This window comes from Sebastes umbrosus, chromosome 20, assembly GCF_015220745.1.
Source record: "Sebastes umbrosus isolate fSebUmb1 chromosome 20, fSebUmb1.pri, whole genome shotgun sequence".
Lineage (NCBI taxonomy): Eukaryota > Metazoa > Chordata > Actinopteri > Perciformes > Sebastidae > Sebastes > Sebastes umbrosus.
The window spans coordinates 2065194-2089326 of record NC_051288.1 but is presented as its reverse complement, the minus strand read 5'-3'; the positions used below and the strand labels follow the sequence as shown (position 1 = coordinate 2089326).

Below are 24133 nucleotides of genomic sequence, written 5' to 3'. Positions count from 1 at the left end.
ACCTATCTTCTTCGTGCCTCGTGGCATGTGTAATTTACCCTTTTAAAATTATAATCACCCATAAAAACCAACAGTATAACTCAGTAATCCATTAAAATTAATCAATTTCATTGGCATAGTTACAGGGACATTTGCAAAGCAATTACACTAATGTTATCAGCCTTCATCATAAATCCAAACCGCACTCATTAAGAATCAATGAAGCCTTATAACAACAGCATTTGATGGCAAACAATGAGGAAAAAGAAGAAATGTTAAGAAAGATCAACACAAAAAATCAATTTTCAAATCCTTTGCTTAAAAATAGTTTTATTTTTTTATGCTTTCAAACTAGTGCAAATACATGCAAACTGAAAACAGACAACCCTGTCAGCAGGCCTTCTCACAGTAACACGGTAAAGCCTGACAGCTTCGTACATCATGCTAAGAGAAATGGCCGTTGATACAGCAGGTCGACCTCTCATTGATTTGACCTGATCTTGTTTTGGTTGTCCTCCAGTGGTCCCTTTACTTTTCAGTCGGATGCTAACCTAGGCCGAGCACATAAATGTGCCAATAGGCAAGGAAGCGAGTGATCCACACCAGCTCCCCTGCATCCATTTATCCACATTCATTATTCAGGAATACAAAACCACTCAGTCAAATCTCAGCTCATATAAAGATTCTCTCTCTCTCTCTCTCTCTCTCTCTCTCTCTCTCTCTCTCTCTCTCTCTCACCCCTCTGCTGCTCGCCACATAAAAGATTCATCCCCCCGCTTTTACATTTCGGGAACGATGCTTGGAGGACGATACTCAATATGTATGCATTGATTGCCCTTAAATTCTGAACCGGTGAGACTGAAGAACAAACAAGTAGAAAAAGAAAGAAATTCAGGAATGTAAAAATGCATCTGTTCAGGGTTCATTGGCCCTCTACAGCCTACCAACTAGAGCATCAGGGTTACAAAGCAAGCCAGAGACACTAAAACCTACACTGTGTATTTCACTAAAGATGCACCGATACCGATACCAGTATCAGGTATCGGGTCCGATACTGTGCTCATGTACTCGTACTCGCAAAACGGCTCCGATACAACGGCACCGATACCACTTTACGGCGGCGTGACGTTAACCTCTCGTCAAGATCTTTTGGGTCCTCACGCTCCACCTCCCCGATGGTGCGGGCGAGACGGGCCGGTGGAGCGCCTGACCCCGCTGGGCCAGGATCCCACCTCAAACGGCGCACGCCGGCCCTCACTTTCATTGCGCCACGGGGTTTTGCTTGCACCCTCTGACTTGTGCGTGCGTTAGACTCCTTGATCCGTGTTTCAAGACGGGTCGAGTGTGTTGCAGACATCGCCGCAGACCCCTGGCGCCTTTTAAGTGGGCCGAGCCCCGCCCTGGGGGCACGACGTGGTCGGGGCGCACTGAGGACAGTCCTCCCCGGTCGACAGTCGCACCGGGAGCAGGGGAACCCGTTCCTCCCCGGCGGGGAGAGAGGGCCCTTTGTCCACCGTGCGGCGAGGTCCTGGCGGGGAGCGCTGTAAAGCTGCGGCCGCGAGCCACCTTCGCCCCAAGCCTTTCCAAGCCGACCTAAAGCCACACCGCCTCATATCCAGCCTGCCGTGTGTTGCTCACACCCTCCAGCTGGCTGTTAACGAGGGTCTTTTGGCACAGAGAAGTACTCGTATCGGTACTCGGTATCGGCGAGTACCCAAATGCAAGTAATTGTACTTGTACTCGGTCTGAAAAAAGTGGTGTCGGTGCATCCCTATATTTCACCATTCAACTTTTTACAGCTGTAACCTATAGCAACCACTGTCTTATGACCAACTTTGCACACAAATGTTTTATTTAACCACCTGGCATGGGAATAAGTAGCCTACCAAATGAGAAAGGTGCAAGGGGACGCCCTTGTTCAATACCACAAAAAGTACATCTTTTACTGAACATCTATGATAGATAAAATGACGCTGCTGTCTTTCAAACACTTGAACGAGATGATTGATTGATATGATAGGGGTGAATGTGTTGACACTGGGTTTTCTCTGAGATGTCTCTCTGCTGGTCAGAAACAGATAATTAGCTCTGTCCTCTGAATCTTTTGCACTCCATCTGTTTCAGTCAGATGGAAGAATTGCTCACAATGCCAACCAAAGCCCTCTGGTTCCACACAGTCAAAGAGTCACTGCCATCCAAAGTCCTGGCCCGCCATCTGATAGAAGCGCTGGTTATGCGGCTTGTAGAAATCCCGAAGTATCTGCATCACCTCCGGGTCAATGGAGGCATGCGTCCTCCCTTTGGTCTTCCCCAGGCAGTGAGGTTTACTACTGCCCTCCGGCTTCTTCAGGCAGGGGAAGCCTTTCGTTTTGTTGAAGTAGAAGTGCTTGTCCGTGACGATCCTCTGGAGACCCAGAAAGTCCTGGACTTTGCCCAGTTCTCCGGCCGGGTCGGAGATGAGCCTCTCCCCGCTGACCAGATGGATCTGAGTTCTGGGGAACCAGGACAGCCAGCGCTCCAGGTGCTGGGCGTACAGGCCGATCCACAGCGGGCTCCACAGGGAGTCAATCTGACCTACAGACAACACAGAGATATACCGAGGCTCTTTATTCACAATCATTACTGCTATGGTCAGTCAGCATCGTCTCAAATCCTCATCCAACTTTTACATCTAACGTATCACCCTTTACCTATTGGACTTGTCCAGGTTTGACACTTAAGACAAAATTTAGAAACTGTGACCCGCACCCCTTGTGGGTGGGGGGCGAGAGAGTCAGAACTCCTGGAATATGAGAACCATGTCAGAGGTATGGTATGGGACCTTTAAAGTGTCCTCCATGAGCTGTGTGTCACAGTCACTGTGACAGCTGATCACGTTGGTAAGTAGGACAAATCAGCAGCCAAACTACAATAACTAACTTCCTGTTGTTTTTATAAAAACAACGTGTACATTTCCATTTCACCTTACACTGTATCTTTAGTATATTAAAGGCGTTCAATAGACTGCACCTTTTGCTCTACCTGAGAGTGACTGAAAGGCTCCTTCTCTGTGACCTCTATTTATCAAGCTGCTAAAAGTGGCATTTTGGATGGAAGTGAAAGATAAAACCAAACCTTCCCTTTTACTACTGCTCACAGACTTAACAATATAAACTATTCCTCTTATTTCTCCAGAGGTCTCTGGAGTTGGTTACGAGTAGATAACTGCAGTACAGAAACGGAGGTGAACATTTATAATAGAATAGAATAGAATAGCAGGAGAATTCCTTTTCCTGCTCCAGTTTGGTTTTCTTTTTGTTTCCAGTTTCCTATTTAAAGGGGAAATATAATGCTCATGTTGAAGTTCATACTTGTGTTTTGTGTTTCTACTAGAACATGTTTACATGCTGTAATGTTAAAAAAAAAAACTTTATTTTCCTCATACTGTCGGCCTGAATATGCCTGTATTCACCCTCTCTCTGAAACGCTCTGTTTGTGCAATGGTCTAAATATTGTATATTCGTGACATCACAAATGGACAGAAATCCTGACGACTTGTTTCAAACGCACAATTTCTGAACACGGGCTGTGCGTATCTCTCCGTATATTTTCACGGTATTTATAAAGCACTTAAACCTGCTTTATAATATAACAGACATGACTATCTCACTTTTTACAATATGGGACCTTTAAATATAGATAGATTATAAATATGTTAGATTGTTGTTCATTTCAAATGGTCTTAAGCATGATTCTTTGTTTGATAAAGTCGTTGATAAATATAAAATATCTATTCTCTCCTTTCTACCTACTGTAAAGTGTGACGCTGTCCTGGCCAGCAGGCAGTTGGCAGTTAGCTGACACAGGAAGGTCATCATCTTGATCTAGTTCACCTGGCTCTTCCAGGCTATAAAAGCTGGTCTATGTGCTCACTGTGTCTCTCTCTTCCTACAGCTGACATCCACACTGCATCAATAGGCTCGTTCGAGATGAACTGCGCCTCGCCTGGAAAGTAGATGAGATCAGGCGGCAGCAGCAGCAGCAGGGGGCGGAGACAAGAAGCTGCGGTCAAGTCGGACAGTTTCCAGCCGCTTCCAGCAGCCTTCAAAGACTTTACAGGAAGAGATAGTGACATCCTGTTAGATCTGATCTGTAGGTTACTTGTAGTTTGCAGACCATGTTGGGATTTATTCATATTTGTTTGTAAATCTATGTGGAAATGTGTGTGTATCTGACATTGGATTCTATCCTTTATTATTGTTATGTCCGCACATAATGAGCACTCGTTTTGATAAGTTCTTATAAGTAACCTTCATTATCATAATTATTATCATTATTATTATCAACCACACAAGATATGTTTGTTAACAGATGAAACCTTCTTTGTACAACATGAAACTAATAACCTATTCAATTCAATTCAATTCAATTTATTTTTATATAGCGTCAAATCATAACAGGAGTTATCTCGGGACGCTTTATATATAACTAAGAGCCAATCAGCTCTTTGATCAGGCAACATCCAGGCGTTTCCCATAATGCCCTAGGTTTTGCAGTCGGTGGAAAGCAACTGCCTGGCTCTAAAACTGCGGCCGCCTCGATCTTGTGAGGTTATCGTTGCCCACGTGTACATGACATCAGATCAAGTCAGGATCAAGTCGGACACAAATCTAACCGGCATGCATTCGATCGCCGGTGATTGATTCTGCGCAGACCTGACTCATCTCGAACGAGCCTGATGTCTTTTAGTTTTGCAGCTTCAACGCCTCCACAGAACACATCGAATGATAAAGTTACAGGAACTTTACAGATAATGGATGGATGTTTTAAGTATAACCTTGCAGACTTGGACTCCGTCCTGGTCACATTCCCTGAGCCTGTTTGTGACGAAAGCTTGTTGTCTAATAATGATGATTTGTCTTATGCTGCTTGCCAGTAAATCTTCACTTGGGATTTACTGTTTGTTTTTGCCTTCACTAAGTCGTGCACAGTAGAGAAAAATCAAAGACTGAGAGGGAAAAAACAGAGTGATAAATAAAAAAGCCACAGGATCGAGCCAATGTCAGACCCCAGGTTTGTCTTTATGTACTATGGATTGTGTCGTACTGACACAGGACATCACCAGGATCGGTACCTGTGGTGCGGTTCTTGAAGGCCAGGCTCTCAAAGGGAGGGATGTCCGGGGTCTTGGAGATGATCTGTGTGTAGTCAGATATGGCTCTGGTCACGGGGTCACGGACCACCACGATCAGCTTCACATCCTGTGACATAGCATGGACTCGTGCCGGAGTTTCCACAGTGACAAAGTAACGAGGCGTCTTCTCCATAACAATCTGACCGTCCAGGGCTTTGGGCATCATACTTCTGAAAGTACAGGAAAAATATGTTGTCAAGACAAATTACTCAACTAGAAAAGCAGGAGCAAGGATTTATCAAGTTAAGATGCTAAAATATGGAGAAATTGGAAAAAAAATGAAGCACAGTATATCTATGGAAGTTTTTATTGGACTTTATTAGTTGTAATCCACAAAAGACATTCCACAAATGTGTACCATGATCTCCAAATATTCCAAATAATTCGCCCTGTATTTTTGTCGATGTGACTTTACACAACACAAATACAAAAATACGTTTGTGGGTAGTGAAATATTTGTAGATCATGGTACATATTTGTGAATTGTCTTCTCTTCTACTATTACTACAAACAGGAGGAAAGTTACAAATGTCACGTGGCCCATAAATCCACAGGAAGCGATCTGCAAATGCGTAAATATCATTCCACGTGTAGAAATAGATGCACAAATGCGTAATTATCACTTTACATATAAACCTTAAAATACGTATTTACAGAGTAAGTTATGCGTATTTGCAAATCACCCTTTATTTTTGTGGGTGTGACTTTACACAACACAATACAAAAATACATGTTTGTTGATAGTGAAATATTTGGACACACATTTTTTGGAATGTCTTCTGTGGATTACAACTAATAAAGTCCACTAAAAACTTCCATATATATCCAGAATATTTTGATTTGAGTAAAAAAACATATGTTTTCAAGGGTGCACTACTCCATCAGATGCAAATATGAGGTAGGCATGTTTTTAACCTTGGACAAAAAGCTGTTTCCCCTCACTTCTAGTCTTTACATTAGGGGAGGACGATGCCGCAAAATTTGGTTTAGATCCAAAACCAAGTAATACAGGGCTAGAATCGCCGATATCGATATCGATACGATACTTTTTACAATTTAAAGCTTTTTATGTACTTTCATGTTACTTTCCACTGTAAATAAGGCAAATAACAAAAATATGTTTTTTTATTATTGTAAATTGAATGTGGAAACATCAAAAAAGTACTTTTTTTATAGAAAAAAAGTGCAAACATTTATTTGTTGAAAAATGTTTTAAAACTTTAGTGCAAATAACTAATAACTATAACAAAAAAAGCACAAACTACCCTCAACCGTCACTGACAGCTGTGAAATAGCTCCAAACATGCTCCTCTTTCTTCAGCCATCATGTGTCTGTCGGAGTAACTAGTCTGGGTGCGCGCCGCTGCGCGTGCATGGCACACACATGACGCGTGCACGACGCCTTTGTTGTTTGAATGCACACAACATCACAACAGCAGTGAGAAGCAAACAGTACAACAGATCATTGTTTGCACAGACAGTTCTACTCTTTGATGAAATATAAATGGGTGTAGAAGAGAGAAACTGATCCCTGTTTTGTATCGATCCTACTGACGCCAGAATTGATCTTCAAAACGAGACGAAGGTATTGGTAGTATGGATATTTTCGTATCGATCTGCCCACCCCAACTTTACATAAGTCAGTCTTTTTGCTAAGCTATGCTGACCGTTTCCTGGCTCTCGGCCATATTTAGGATGATGGACTGATGAGCGGTGCTGATTTACTTATCTAACTCTCACCAAGTGTGTATGTGTATTTCCCAAAATGTCAAACTGCTGCTTTAAAACGTTACAGCTAATTATGAGGGGATTTAGAGGGAAAGAAGTTCAAGAAGTCCAGCATGCATCGCCTACATTTGCATATATTTGCCTGAAAGTGAAGTTACTCTCCATGGTGCCTTCATCACTGTCAGTTACTTTGACACACTCTCACACAGACTGAGCCGTGTCCATCCATCGAGCAGTTCTCCAGTGATCCCCGACACACAGGCAGGTGACAGCTGTGCTCCATAAACACAGGAGTCTTCCCTTGAATGTGTCTCGCTCTGCTCTGCTCTGCTCTGCTCACCTCTAACTCCACACCAGAAGCCCAGCAGATGGGACTCATTTAGAGATAAATGACTCCAGAGGGCCCAAAGGACCGGCTGGGGACTCGGGGGCATCTGCGAACACACCTGCCACACACACCTGACTGGCTGACCAAACACACACACACAGCCTCAGCTCTGAATCAGCATCTCATCTTAAAGGCCCATACCAGTGTGTTCTTTATCTCTTTAACTGCTAACTGTATTTTTGCTGAGCATTTTAGAATGCATGCTGTACAATTTTAACTATTTAGAGGTATCCTCACCGTTCCAGGCAGTTTACATTCATTTCCATACAGTAAAAATCACTTAGGTTGTAAAGATTTGTTGGACATGAAGTATGCATTAATTAATCAATGTTACATTATTGTTACACGGCCGAATATTGAATATTCTTGGTTGTGATGTTTTTGCATGCATATGTATTAGTTGCTGTATTCTTGATTTGATTGTGATGTTTGCTTTGCATGTGTATTTACTGAGATTTGGGATTGTGTGTTGACCTTTTTTGGATTGTATAGTTTGTTGTGTGTAGTTCTTTTTCTGCATATAGTGTATTGCCTTCAGACAATAGAGTGGACAATTAACCTGATTTAAAAAGCCTCTATTTACACCCGGCCAACTTGCTACTTAAAGCAGCAGTAGGATTAAAAAAAGTTATTTTTATTAAACATAAAACATGGTTACTATATCCTGACAGTAGTGCATGAGACAGATAATGTGAAAAAAAACATGTTCCTCCGTGTCCTCCAGTGTCTTCCGGTGCTCCTAATGGCATCTGCAAGATTTCACAGACCGGAAGAAAAAACAAGCAGTCAGAGCTGATCTGGAGTCTGTCGTCCAGCTGCCGTCTATGAGAGACAGCTGTCAATCACTCACAAACTCCGATCAAACGATCAAACTAGGCAGCGCTGATCAGATATGAATCAATATTCTGTTACTGTAATGCCGATTTCTCTCCTCAGATGTTCTCAGAAACATCTTGTAGTGCACGGTTTAGCTGTAAAACGCATTAATTTAACAATAGTTAGCTAGCCAAATGGCTTTCTGCCAGAAAGCCATTTTTAAAAGGTGTAAGAGGAGTAGGCCAATAGGTGTCCTCTCTCAGTACACTACACAGTGTGTACATAATACCCTACTAATAAATATGTCCCGTAGATCTCAAGAGCTCGCACTTGACACTGCACTTCCTTGGGTCCTTAGCAATACCCCCGCCAAGTATGAAGTCGATCAGATGAACGGTTGTCGAGAAAATCAAAGGACAGACATATATACATACATACATACATACATACATACATACATACATACATACATACATACATACATACATTAGGCTTGCCTCGGTAGTCGGTGTTACCAGTGTTACAAGGTATTCGGGCATACACCGATTACATTTCTTGCCCACCGCCCCCACCGCTTTTGCTTTTCTTTATAGAAATATACCCCATTAAGTTCATTTTGGCGTATCAGCGCCGTGTTATCAACACATAGTCGCATGACGTACGCTACAAACACAAAGTGAAAGTGCCTGCTCAGAGAAAGGAGTCTCAGCTCAGAGTAGCAGGAGTCAGATTACACACACGGGATGACAGAGAGAGTTGACAGACAAGACGATGGCGGAGGATTTTGAGTCAAAGTGAAAAAGCAAGAGCGTCTATTAGGCAATATTTCGAATTTAAACCCAACGCTATAAGGGAACCATAACGTAAATGAGGCCATCGCCGTGCGGAGGACGGCGGGGTCACAGCTGGTGTGCGCGGCGCAGCGGCTCCGGGTGGAAACCTACAGCCTCGCAGCGAAAGCTGGACCAGACACATTCATCCAACGGTAAAGATCAAAGTAAGCGCGCTACATATGTTGAGCGTCGTAAAATGTCCGGTGTAATCGGTAACACCGGTGTTGTCACAAGTTTATTAACCGATGGGAAAATGTCCTCACTGTCACATCCCTAACATACATACATACATCTTAAAACACGTCTTAAATGAGGAATTTGTCTTCTCAGTTTATTTTCCCTCTTTCATAATGAGAAAACCCATCAGTGAGCACAGAGGTGCCCTTGTTTTTTTATGTAGTGTCCTATTTTAGGGATCTATCACAAAACTAAGAGAGTCAATAAAAAATGTTCCCAAGGAGCTATAAATGAGACGTTAATAAAAGAAGGACGAACAGAAAGAGACCAGAGGGGACACGTGGCTGAGACAGTGAGGACAGGATGCTCTGGCTGTCCTCTGCTATCGACTCAGGTTTCAGATGCTCCTGCAACCCGACCTCCTGTCAATACATCCACCCCCCCGAACTGGCCCCACTTTTATGAATCTGACACACACACACACACACACACACACACACACGGTGATTTGAGTTGATCTGATCGGTGTGAAGCAGCGCTTACCGCCACTTAAGCCTGAAGACTTCCCTTTTAACTCCAATACCCTGAGCAGGAGGAGCCGCACAGTCTGTTACACACACACACATGCAGGAGGCGCATGGGCACACATACACACACACACACAATGCTAAACACAAACATACACTCATTATTCACTCATTAGTCGAGCATTTGCTGTCATGCTTCTGGCCTCACAATGCAGCCATCTCTCACCATCTAACACACACACACATAAAAAAATATATATATAAAAAAATACCAAATGACACACAGACAAACACTCTGAAGACAGAAAGGGAGTGGGAGGTGGGGTGTGGTGGATTTTTACCAGAGCCTGTAAATGTGTGTGTGAGTGTTTGAAGTGAAAGGGGCGGGTGACTGATGAAGGAATGATGGGAGTGGATACAAACGCGCCTCCATTAGCAATCTGTCTGTAAATAGCCTGAGAGCCAAGAGCCCCCATGCCATTACCTTAGCACAAAGAGCTAATTGCTGCCCCTAAGAGCACCATCAGAAGAAAAGGTCTATTATATTTATGCTTCTGCTGTGAGCTTTGCGCAGACACACTAATTGACAGGCAGATAATAGCTGTTAGTTTTTCTAATAACTAAATATGTCCTTATCCTACTTTGGCATAGAAAACTCTGTGATCCCCGGGCGTCTGTAACTTCTGTAACATCAACTCCGCTTCATCATCCCTGAAGACTGGAGGTTTAGTTATGCAGCATTTTTTTCAGAATCAGACACAACTGACTTAATCATCAGTGGGCGGAGCCAAGGAATTGTAATTTTGCTATATTATATAAAATAATGTTAGTAGAAATAGCACATGATACATGCATTAAGAAATGCAAGAACCCTCAAAAGAAAATAAATCTGGAGTTCAACAAAACAGTGAGAAAGGTTTTTTTACCTTCTAACTTGGACTATGGCTTGTATTAAAGATTACTTTGTTTGTTGAGGACTGATTCCATACGCTTGCTCCACCCTTACAAAAAAGACGTTTATTCAAGTGTGCTATTAGTATGCTTCTTTTAGACTTAAAACAAAAGAGCATACTTTCAGTTCACTTTTTATGTACTTAGAGATATACTTAATAAAATTATACTTAAGTATACTTGGCTTCTATGACAGGTATTCAGAAAAGTCTAAGTGTACTTGGATTATACTGAAAAGTATACAGAAAAGTATATTTGGCTAAGTACTATAAGTTAACTTGCAGAAAACTTACAAGCTCACTTGCAGTAAAAACTATTAAACTAGTAGTTTACTGAGAGTGTACTTTAAAGTGTACTTTCATAAACTAAAAAGTGGGCTACAGTATACTAACAGTATACCTATAAGTTCACTTGTAGTATAGTTCATATAGTACAATGTATACATAGCTGTGTCTGTCTATGTTTAAATGTGTATATTGAGACATGTGGGTGTGTAAATGTTTTTGTATGCACATGTGAATATACTGTTTATATGTTTACATTTTTAATAGATTATTGGTGGTTCTAATTGTAACAACAAACCAAGTCCCTTTGTTTTCATACATGTTTAATTTACTATCTTTTCTACATTTACATTTATTTTCTAATTATTATTTACTACTATTTATAATTATTATTATTATAATAATAATAATAATTATTATTATTATTATTACTGTTTTAATTATAATTTATCTCTTTGTTCAATTATTTGTTGTTATTTTCTCCATTTGGTTTACTTTGTGGGTGTCCGGGGAGGGTGGAGGGTTGTATCTTTGTTGGAATGTGTGTAACTTTGTTGAAATAATTATAAATAAAGTAGTACTCAAAGTGTACTACTCTTACAAGTAATACACTAACAAGTACACTACTAGTACATTGATAATAGTGTACTTATTACATAAAGTATATTTGAGAATATACTTGAACTATGCTTAAGTTTACGTCATAAAATAAACTTTAATTATACAACTTTTTGATAAGGGCAGTCTCTCTGGAGAGAAAGAATCTCTCTTTTTATCACATGGCCTGCTGTAACACACTGTACGTGAACTCAAAGGTCATTTCCACTACATGTTAGCTGAGTTTGACGTGTGCGGGTGGCCGACAAGTCCTCATATTGAAACAACGAAATGGGCTGTCAGTGTCTTTCATAAATATCTATATGACAAAAACAAGTCAGGATCTGCTGTGTTTATGGTTAAGCTTTGGTCAAGTTTAGGCGACTGAAACCATTTTGTCGATGTCAGGGAAAGATAATGGTTACGGTCAGAATAAATCCATGTAATATTTCGAAGTAACCAGTGTTGATTGTAGGTGGGAGACGTGACACAAATCACTGTTTCTCACAACAAAGTCACTTGATTTGTCAGCCCAACCATAGCGCTCACTTGTCACAAACAATATAATATATATTTCATTTTAAATGTTCAAAACTAAAGATAATTGTCGTGGTTTTTCTGACGAGGACATCTCAGGGTAGCAGGGGTAACGTGGCCGGAAGAGCGCCGAGCGTTGATGACGATGAATTTCCATATTGGCCAAACGGCGGTACAACAACTTCTGTGTCCGTCACGTGATGTCATTGGACCCAAATACACTTTTTCCCATACACTTACATTGGGAAAGAGACGTCTGTAACTCAGCGGATCATTTTTTTTTAGGTAAATCAACTCCCCAGTACGAACCCTTGAATAACCCTTATTTAAAGGCCTGAATCCAGAGTTATTTACCTTCCTCCGTTCATGTGAATGAGACCCAGACCGAGGCTGGAGCGAGGGCTGGGAGGAGGAGTTAGCAAGCTGTGATGACACCGTGACGGCTGTGACCCCGTGATGGAGCCATTTGACCGAGCGGACGCTACTGTGCCTTCTCTATGGGCCCAATGGATGCGGCAGATCGCCGGAAAATCCGGGTACTTTTTTCGACTTGAAAGTTGAGTAATTTTGTCTTCATGCTCCACTGAGCGACTCTTATAGGAATGAACGGCGCCCCGCCTCCAACGCTGTATCCAGTTCTCTTTATACATCCATGGGGCCGATTCCCAGAACTTATCAGCCGTGTTCACGGGTGGGAAGCCAGTGAGAGATCCTCTCCTTGTAAGCGCACTAGTGACTCCTACTGGTTGGCCTGGGTTGCCTGCACAGTGTGGGAGTGGAACGGGGAAGGGTTCGGGTATTAAACTGGTCACTGGTAGGTGAATAGAACTGTCTGGCGACACCATGTGTTCCAGAGGAAATCCTCCTCAAGAACAGGTAGCTCAATTAATTAGCAATTGAAATGCCCCGTTATAGCATAACATCCTTACACTGCTCATTTACTATCGAGTGTGAGATCAAACATCCAGTATGATGAACACGGGGATTAACCAGCAGCTTATAATAAGCCTGTGTTTGCCTTTGAGGAACCTCTCTTTTGTCGTCCATTTCCCCCAATATTTCAGCACGCCTCCCTGGTGAATAACCTCGGGCCAGCCAAGGCCACCGGCTATTGATCCTATGGGGGCTTACGTGTAAGCGGGTGTGGATTATGTACAGCCGGGGAACAGTAGGGATTGTGTGTGTTGGGGATGAGAGCGGCATGATGGGGGGAATGAAGCGAGAAGGTGTTGGTGCAAATGTAAGGGGATGGACTGAAAATGATAATGCAGCACTGACTGGGCCTCAGCTGGGACCCAGAGTGGCAGGTGGAGACTGGGTGAGCCAGGACTCCCTGGAGCCCCATCAGTAGTATGCTGTGTCGTGTGTGTGTGTGTGTGTGTGTGTGTGTGTGTGTTAACAAATGTGAAGCAATTGCAATGTTCATCACGGAAATGCAGGAAGAGATTAGGGGATTTGAGGGTGTGCTGGATCAAAGATGTAAAATCTGGTCTGTTTATCTTTGATGTCTGATCTAAGGAAGGAAACAATAACCAATCAAAGAGCACAGTACTGACTGTGTTCATCATACACACCTGACTGCTTGTGTATGAGTCAGATATGAGATTGGGTGTGTATTTATGTGTCCCTATGCATGCATGAGTGTGTTACTGTGTGTGATATTGGTGGACCACTCATCCATTTCCTCTGTATGGGGGACTGTGGCTGTGCCCTGTCCACTTCCAGGAGACATCCATCATTGAGGGGCCCCAGAACCCCTCCACCCCCCGTCCCAAAAGGCCCCAGGGGAGGGTCTTAATGAGGGCCAGATCGCCCCACCCGTCTGGGCCTTATGGTGATCACCTCCTCCAGTACAGTACGGGGACAGGACAGACCACACCTGAACCCCAGTTACACACACACACACACACACCAAACCAAACTCAGCCAGTCTGTTCTTATAGCTTTAATCACCTCACTCTTCAGCATGACGTTTCGTAGTGCCAAAAGGTACTAAAGATATAAAAATAGACCAACAAATCTGATTCATCAGAAATTCGGCCTCTCCGTGTTTGCTTCTAATTCCCGCCCACTGAATCCTGCTGAACATCAAATGTTTTGGCAGCCGTTCTTCTGAGATTTGCATGGCAATTATATCCATTGTACGAACACAAAAACACAAGTAGCACCATGTGCTGTGTAATGGCAGGACAAAGCCACAAATGTATGGGTATGAATTTAAAAGCCTCCCTTAACAAGTCCAATATGAATTGCAAATGAATCTTTTCCATCAGAGCAGCTGACGCTGAAAAGAAGAGTCATTTTGGCCCTCACTTCTTATCATTGTGTATCTTCTGAGAGGCGTGATGTCTCCAAATTAATTTAAACTAACTGAGGCCTCAAAGATGGAACATAGGGTGAGTTGCCGTAAAATGGGACACCTAAGCTCCAGTGGGTGTAGGTCTTCCTCAAACAAATACGAGTCAATAAAACGAATGATATTTAATGTCTTTCTAATACGCCTAAATGCTTCAAAACTATAATAGTCTTAAATATTTAGCTTTTTGCTCCACCAAATTTATCCGACAGCTTTAGTTACTTTCAGATGTGTTGATGAAGGATGAAGGATGAAGTTTTCCCTCATGTGTTTAGAAAATCCTCCTCCTTCTTAATCTAAAGAAACGCCTTCAAAAGCCTCCTGGATCAGCTGGAAAACGCATCGTCACAAATCTGAAAACAGGGCTGTTTGTCTGAGCTCATGAAAAGTTGCTTTTTATACAAACAAGGTTCTCATAGGACAGTGACGCTACAAACATATTAAAAATGATGTTAGAGAATATGATAAATTGCTGTAGATTAAACTAACCAACGATATAAAAAGATGATCAAATGTCTCCCTTCTTTTCAGCCAATCACATGAGCGTGTCCCAACGAGGGTATATTTACGTCTGATGCTTTTTTGACAACAGCCGCTAAATGGCGTGCCTTGTGATTAAAGGACGACCCGCTGTAGTCTACCCCCTGAGCCACAGCCCCCACAGTTACTTAAGCGAGTTACACATTACACGAGAGTCAAGTCGATTTTGGGCCTGATTCCCCCCCTGACAATCGTCAGCAAAGCCATGATTTTTTTACGTTTCTCAAGGTTATCCTTCCAGATGTTCCTGTGGTGTGAGGTCTGTTAAGAGTGTTTTTTACATCCTGATCAGCTCGGAAGTCCATCCTGGTCGCGCTGACCTCAAATCGCAAATATTAAACATTACGATGGGATATCCTGTTGTTGTGTGTTGGGAACCCCAAGGACAGCCGATGACACAGTCACGTAGGAAAGAACGATAGCCAGTTGGGAAGGACAACCACCGCCGTCATGGCGGCCGTGGCTAATGCATGAGCTAATGCTAAACGTGAAGCATAAAGTAGTAGTGAGATGGAGCTCAGAGATGGAGGACCAACTTGTTGATTTGTGGCGACAACACAAGTGTTTATTTAACATGTCTCCATGACTTCATCCATCCATCACCTGTACATTTTCAGAACAAAGTAAAAACTAACATCAATAATTCTTCCTGCCCGTCGTCCGCCATGTTTGTTTACACTAAAGTCACATTTGATCGCCAGAGATTTGCAAGATTTACGTATTTTGTAATCGGGACTCTTGTTGTTGATGAATGAACCTGTTAGTGTGTGGTGGCTGTTTTGGTCTAATAGGTGCTCTCCACACGCTATAGGAACAAAACTGTTCAATTTATCATAACATGATGTTATGTGTGGGCTCTCTCACATTTTACACATCTGTTAAGATTTTAAAAATCTTTTATTGTGGGCCAGCCTTAAAGATGGGAATGAAACAGTCAACCAAGTAAAGGGATTTCCACTCTAATTCTATAACAAACATGACAAATGTCAGCATTTAAAAGCAAAAAGAAGCTGTGTTTTATCTTTCGTGACAAGAGCGCCGCCATGTTGCAGGACTCTAGCCTGTGATGTCACTATTGGTTGGCTCGGCTGAGTTACACAGATACAACGGTAGAGACCGTGAAAGACGCAGACTTTCACGGTCACGCAGAGTGCCTGGATGCTAATGAGAAGCTGCTTAAGATGGTCATTCAGTTGTATCATGTGGAATGATAAACTTTGTTGAGAACTTGTTGAAAGACCATCAATACACAAATAAAGCTCTTGACTGCTTTGTTTGATGTTCTCTATGATTATTTTTTTTATAAAATGAGACTTCTTGTAAATGAGCATCAAACACTGACAAAGCAACCTATCAGGTTAAAGCTGTGCCAGTAACACAGAGTCAATAATTTATCGATGAATCTCGCTGTACCTCAAGTACAAAACACCAGCTGCCCCGCTGTCTGCAGGACGAACCCTGAAGAAGTCAGCCTTTTACACACCAACACACGAGTCCAGCTCTGATGACGGTCCCCCGGGTTGACGCAAAGGTCAGAGGAGATGTGTGAGGTTGTGGTAACACTGACTTCACTCTTTAACCTCCAGCTCCACCCGAGCTTCATCTCTTCACCCTCTATTTTATCTCCCCTATTTTTCCACCTGTCATACTCTCTTTCAGCAACAAACCATCACGAGTGAGATGTGAATTTCCAGCTAAGCAATTTTAATGGATTCCTCCAGAGCTACAGAGAGAGTGTGTAACATGACCCCTGTGTGCCTATGCGGTGGGGGTGGGGGAGGGGGGGGGGGGGGTTATGCCAATGTAGAATAAAGCTTCCTGCTAATTGTAACAGAAGCCGAGCTGACCAACGCTAACCGCTCTAATGCTGGAGTCAACCCAAGGTCAGAGCGAGGAGATAGAGCTATCGATCCCAGACACAGCACAGTAAGGAGGAAACTTCCAGTCCATCTCAGGGCTCATCGCAGCGTTGTTCCAGATCCCATCTCCGGCTCCAAACACCATTAGTGGATCTTTGTCAGGGGCTCTAATCTCAACTGCCCCGGTGGAGCTAAATGTAATTTTACACAAAGAGAGATGAGGAGTGATTTCGAGAATGATAGGCTACACTATATGTCATCCTCTTTGATTGTCCATGAAAGGGGTTGGTAGGGGAGAGAAAAAAAACATCTACACAGAAATGTAATGTTGAAGAGTAACACCACAGCTGACCCTCCATCTGCTGAGTGACCCTGATGTTCACCTTAAACATGATTCTGGTTTATTACAACCTCGGTGTAGCATCCATGGCCGAGTGATGGTCTGTCTTTATTTGCTCCAAAAACAACATACTGAACATTGTGAACACACTGGAAGAGCTACGGAGAAAACAAACAAAAACGAAATATTACCATTCTTATCTTTAGACAAATGACAAGTTCTGATCGAGTGCTACAGATAAGCCTATTTAACTTTAAATGAACGTATTAGTCCTCTTTTGAACCTTTAATCGCAGATAAAATGCAGTTGTAACGCAGAATTCACACCAGGCAGGTATAGCCAACATAGCGTCTTTGCTAGCTTACACACACACTTTAACTCTTTTTAACGAAGCAAAAACTATGAAACGTAATTTATTATCAATTATAATAATAAATGAAACATAAACAAACATTCCTTCTTTGGGAAGACCTGTTACCCTTTCAAAATAAAATCAACATAATAGAATCCAATTGGCATCAATTGGAACATTTAGAAAATGAACAAACTTAAAAACAACATACTATACAAATACACTGGACCATGCCAGGGTCATTTACACTTGGTCTTTTTTTTAATTTTTGGCCAGAATTCATATCAGTAATATTGACTTCGTACTTATTAAGTTAACTGCTAAAAATCTGGACTAAAAAGTCCACAGGCAAGAAATACGAGGCGATCACACAGGAAGTACGCAACACCTGAGGTTAGCTAAATTTATTTGGAAGACAAACGGAGGCATTGATACCCAAAATGTCCGTTGTCAACAGTTTCACAGTTTGGGAGACTCTTGATGGACCGCTACAACCTGGAGGCAGGCCGACTTTTCAGTTACCTGGCTTTGTACCGTAGGAAGGTGAAGAAATGTGTAACACAGCTTTGCTTGTAGGTCAAACACTATTTACAGAAAAGGGGAAAACATGGTAAATTGTGTTTGTTTTTGCTTTTTCTTTATTTTTTCACATATTTAGCCTTGACAAAGCAGCATAGTGCAAACAACATTCTACTTTATGATAATGAGAAATAAACTAAAAAACTCAAAAGTTGTAGCAATTAACCTCCCTATTATATTATATTATAGATATTATACCCCTCATGAATATCCTTGATAACATAACTTAGCCTCTTCTACCCGCCAGACCCGGTACCAGGTTCAGCTGAGCTGTGTGTTAAAACTCTGCCTTTAAAAACGCCAATAAAATGCTGTGGTGGTCTTTTTTTCTGAATAGTTTCTAAAGTCAAGGCCTTAACTCGACTAAAACAACACTCCAAGTCTATTTAGTCCAATGATTTCAATATTTTAGTTACAAAATCAACGCACGAGAAATTGTATTTTAACATTATATTGAACATACTTGACTTTGGATTCTTTTTTGTTATCTTATTTACATTGTTATTGATCTTATTTGAAATTATCTACTTGATCATATTGCATTATTATAATAAAACTGCTCAATTTGTAGTCAAAATTATACAATGTAGTTGTTTTTTATTGATTTTATACTGTGCACAATGGTAGAATGTGATGATGCACAGGGTAAATGTCATGGCCAAAGGCTCCACTGTGTGCACAGAGCCTCCTGTAGTGAATATCAGGAGTATTTTAGAGCCAGATTCACTTTCAAGAGGTAGAAAACCCATTTGGCACACTTTGGGTATCCAAGTGGCCAAATGGAGAGTCCCCCTGGTCCTATCCTGACTAAAACCTTTGTAGAATCTATGTGCTTTGTGTTATTTATATCTGCTTTGGCACAGTTGTAGTCAAGGTGTTTCTGAATGAATTCAGAGGCATCTCTGTGCATGGCATCACTGTTATAACGGTGTTATCCACAGAAAACATTTTAGGCGAGGATATGAAATGTACATTTTTCCTTTGGTTCATTACAGTTTACTCAGGCATAGTAACAGTCACAATGTTAATGACACTGGGGATGAATTCTCTGAGGTCTTACTTATCCATAGAGACCAAGATCATGTATATAGACCTGCTAGTTGTGGAGCTATTCTTCATTTATTTGGGGTATGTTTGTCTAGGAGAACCACACCTTCCAGCACCCTATAGGGTTTAAGAGGTTAGAGTAACAACAAGGATTAATAATTCCCTCAATATAAATGTAATTTCTTTATTACAGAATTGTCCTTCCATCTCTTTAATGTGTGGGCCTGTCACGCAGCAAAATACTTCCATCAACTCTGTCCAGGATGTCTGTTTGGAGGGATTATTATCAACATTTCAGGTGTGCTCACTTTTTAGTTTTGTCTCCATATAAGTGGTTTAGTAATCTGGCTAAACCCTCTACACAAGCTGTCAATTATTCAGTTTTTTAGAGGTTTATGACTCTCTCTTAACAATTAATTTATTTTCATGGAATTATAAAATATTTCTTGTAAAATTACAGATTTCGTTTTTGCAAAACTTCCGAGAATTCATGTAAATTTGGGCTTTTGCAACATAAAATGACATGTTTCTTTTTGTGTTTTATATGTAGATGGTCTTAGATTGACGGTACTTTTTGTGATAACAATAGTTATTATCTGTACTTCAGCTTTTCTCTATCATTTTTTAAAAATAATAAAAAAAATTAAGAGGACTCTATTCTAACAATATATATATATGTTCAAAGCAAAATATTTCTTGTAAAATTACAATAATAAAGGCTCATTATGGTAAAGATAATTTAACGGTACCCCCTGCTGCCAGAAAATGTCCGTGGTTTTGTAATCCGGCCAACAAGCTGTCTGACTGCATTTTAATTTGAAAGTCATTTTGCAACTTCTTTGTATTTCTTTCTGTTTGAGCAACCAAAAAACAAAGACATGTTTCCTTTGTCAGCCGGTGTACTCTGGGTGTGTGCTGTTTGTCATGAAGTGGTGTGAACACATCATTAACTCCCAGCGTAGACTGACCTGGAGTCAGAGGTCAATTGACAGAGCTGACAGTGATGTCAAGTGGCTCGACGTGCAGCGAGTCCCATCTGGCCCCGGGCGAAGACGTGACAATCTGGTGTCACATTCACATCACCTGGTGTGTGACACACACACACACACACACACACACACACACACACACACACACACAGCAGACATGCTGCACATGCTGGCCGACAGGAGAGAGGCTGTAGTGGATTCTCTTTGGATTGTGGCGGTTTACGTCCCACAGCTTTGACATGGTGGTGTGTTTTTTTGTCTGTGTGCATGGTCACATTAAAAACACCAGCCAGGGTGGGATTTCATCCTGTCACGTTATCTCTGTCATAGGTTAAATTGTTGCTGACATGCCAAAGAGGCTCCCAGAGCTGAGCCAACGCCACTATCGAGTCCCAGTAATATACTGTAAGCTGGTTAACGGCACACCACACAGTCCATATTTGGATGCATATTTAATCTGGCATATTTGGAGCCATTTGTGGGTCTATAGGTTCAAGCACTTACAGTATATACGCACAATTAGAAAAAGCCAATGAAGCCGGATATGTGAGATCTGCTTCCTTTTTCTTTATCTTCCCAAATTATCTTCAAGCAGTCTGAATCTGCTTTCCTTGAATCTCATTCATGAGTGTGTCACATGTGTTCTGAGTATACTTCCAAGTTTTCATGGAACAGGCTGAGAACAAAGCCACATGACAACAGTAACATCTGGCTCAGGCTCCAGAGATGATTACTCTGCTGCTCTGTGACAACTCATTCTGCAGGGTCTCTCTCTCTCTCTCTCTCTCTCTCTCTCTCTCTCTCCCTCCCTACTGTACACACACTCATGCACAAACACACACAGAGAGCACTGCAGGCGCACGCACAGATTGGCATAACCAGATGGCAGAGTATCTTTGACTGTCACCTAAACCTCCGTGGAACAACTGTGGGTATGTTTGGGTATGCAAACAACAAAGAGGAAGCTGGAGGCTTCCGGGGGGCTCTCTGACTTAGATTGTAATGATATAAAAAAAAAACGTCCTACTTGCACAAACACACAGAAAGAAGGACTCAAGTGGGAAAAAAAGCTTCAGTAGGCAGACATTTTTTGGCATCACTGGGCAAAGTGTTGTAATTCAAGGGTTCTGAGAGACTTCTGCACCTCCTCATGGCTCTGTTTTCAGGGGCTTTAGAAAGTGACGGGAGACTTTGACCAATCACAGGTTATTTCAGAGAGAGAGAGCGCTCCTATTGGCTGTGCTCCGGCTGGTGGGCGGTGCTTGGTATTTCCTCAACAGATCTTAACATGGCTGCCGGGTCACAAACTTTCTCATTTTACAGCTAAACAGTACACTACAAGATGATTCTGAAACAATTTGAGGAGAGAAATAGACATTACAGTAACAGAATATTGATTCATATTTGATCAGCGCTGCCTAGTTTGACCTTTTGATCAGAGTTAGCAAGTGATTGACAGCTGCTCAGAGATGCCAAGGCTCCAGATCAGCTCTTACTGCTTGTTTTCCTCCGGTCTGTGAAATCTTGCAGATGCCGTTAGGAGCACCGGAGGACACCAGAGGATTTTTTTTCAGATTACCTGTCTCATGTAAGGATATAGTGACCGTTTTATAAAAATAACTTTTTTTAATCATATTTGCTCCATTTCTACCCACTGCAGCTTTAAATGACAAGAGTCAGTCATCTCTTTTTAGGTTGAGCAAGACTTTTCTTTAAATGCATATAAAGTTAATAAAATGAAAGAAAACACAAAGAGTAATATAATGTGGACACAGTGAATGCTGAGACTGATTCCCTGTGTAATGTGTGTGTAATGTGTGTATAATGTGTGTGTAACGTGTGTGTAATATGTGCCTACCTGTACCAGTCCAGTCCCCGTGCGTAATGCCGGTCGAAGAAGTGCGGCTCGGAGCCCAAGGCGCGGATATCCGGGTGGAGCCGCAGGAACTCCAGCAGAGCCCTGGTGCCTCCCTTCTTAACCCCGATGATGAGAGCCTGCGGTAACCTCCGGCTGGCCGTCCATTCTCTGCCCGAGCTGTTCGCCTCCAGCCCGGGCTGACCGCCGGACGCGCCGTCGCCAGCCGAGGTGGTGGTGCCGGTAACTTCCTTGGCGACGCCGGTTCCGTTTCTCTCGTAAGGCCATCCTGATCCTGACACAAGGAACTCGCGCGCGGGTGGCTTGATGTCAGAGTTTTCTGTCAGCTCCGACTCACAGCATCCGGTGAGCAGATAGACCAAGGAGAAGCAGAGGATGCTCAGAGAGGACGCGATGGTGAGCCGGTGGAAGAGCCGCCGCAGGTCTGCGCTGGGCTGGAGGTGGTGGTGGTGCAGGTGGTGGTGAAAAGCTGCCATCCCTCAGACATCCATGTGAGATAAGGTGCCATTCTACCACGAGTTCAGCTCACATCTCTTCATAGTCTACCGCCGGTAACACTCCTGGAGAGTCTCTCTCAGCGCGCTGCGCTCTCCTCCTCCTTCATGGTGCGCGTCCTGAGATCCCCCAACACAACACAACCAAAACCCAATCCAACCCAACACAAACCAGCCAACCCAACCCAAACCAAACCAAACCAGCCAACCAGTCAGCCTCAGAGAATCAGAACAAGTTTTTGAGTGACATCCAACTTGATAAAGCTCTAAATATCCGAGCAGGAACCGGTGCGTGGATCTTTCTCTTTCCTCTCCACCACAGGATTACTCTGAGTCTCCACCACGACTCATCTCATCTCACGGGGACTCACCGTCCAGGGATCTCTCTCTCTCTCTCTCTCTCTCTCTCTCTCTCTCCCTCCCTCCCTCTCTCTCTCTCTCTCTCTCTCTCTCTCTGGGATGGATGGATCCAGTGAGCAGAAGGTGCTCATCCTCCATACCTCATATGTGTCATTATCATTTTCATCTATTATGATTGATTGATTTATATTCTGTAGCACATTGTGTTGTAACTTCTACAGCTTTGTGCCATATAAATAAAATAAAAAATATAATAAACATATAATGAAATAAACACAGACACTTTAGTATAGAAATGCTTTGATCAGTGATGAATGGATGATAAATGGATCTGTAGGAAAGCAAGTGTGGGTCATCGGTGCCGGGTTTATCACACTGAGCTGACACTCCAGACCGATCACATAATTGGCTTAGGTCAGGCGGTATTAGACTGCAGTGCAGCTGCCAATAGTCGGCTGATCCTGACCCAGAGGACAGTCTGTGTGAACCCACATCATGCATCAGAAATGTCTCACAATCTCACAATCATATCATATCACCTTTTGAGTCCCTATCCTCCCGCTTTAACAACAAAAAACAATTTAAAATGATATAATTCTCATAATGACACACACATTATGAAAGAGACAATTTGCTGATTTCCTGTTTTTGATCCAAGAAGAAGGTTTGAAACGTCATGAGTGGATGCTTTATCACTTGAATTAGCAGAGGCGTGTGTGTTGTGTTGTGTTGTGTTGCAGCCTCCTGTTAGGGAGCTCTGCAATGTTGGCTTTTATTATTGCAGAGTGCGGAGCTAAGGTACGGATAATAGCTCATAGGAGACTCATTAGTTCCCCCTTTCAACCGCACGTGCATGAGCACACTCACATACTCGCACACACACACACATTCACTCACACACACAAATAAGCACATACTTCATGTTCCATTTGGCTTACCCCTGTCATTATCCCACAGCAGATGTGACCCGTGCCATAAAACCACTGCATTGTCCTGCAATAAGACTAAAGAGCTCTGCCGTCCATTTTCAACAACAAGATAAAACTCTGTGTTATTTGACTGCCGTGTCTTCTTCTCTATAGAGACAGAAAACAACCAATCACCACATATGATAGGATATATAGTTAGCATGCCAATCAATTTTATTTTCATCTAGGCTAAATAAAACGGGAGATATAATCTAATCTACTCTAATCAGCCTCTCTATCAATACAGTGTTTCCTGTCTCATTAACACTTTATTGACCAGTTGCCATCAGACAGGACTAAATTCCTTCATAAACCAAGAGAGTTCAAATCCCATGAAAATCAAGAAAAATGCAGTTGACGACTCTTTTTTCTTTCGTTAAAAG

The 24133-nt window shown here is 42.3% G+C and overlaps 1 protein-coding gene across 1 annotated transcript; it reads right to left on the bottom strand.

Moving 5' to 3' along the window:
• Positions 1 to 1643: 1643 nt before the first annotated feature.
• On the bottom strand, positions 1644 to 23122 carry hs3st3l (heparan sulfate (glucosamine) 3-O-sulfotransferase 3-like). The gene is made up of 3 exons (XM_037756065.1): positions 21911 to 23122; positions 5093 to 5322; positions 1644 to 2553 (listed from the first exon to the last, which is right to left on the bottom strand). The coding sequence occupies exons 1-3, from the start codon at positions 22402 to 22404 to the stop codon at positions 2165 to 2167; spliced, it is 1113 nt and encodes a 370-aa protein (XP_037611993.1). The 5' UTR covers positions 22405 to 23122; the 3' UTR covers positions 1644 to 2164.
• Between the last annotated feature and the right edge of the window lie 1011 nt (positions 23123 to 24133).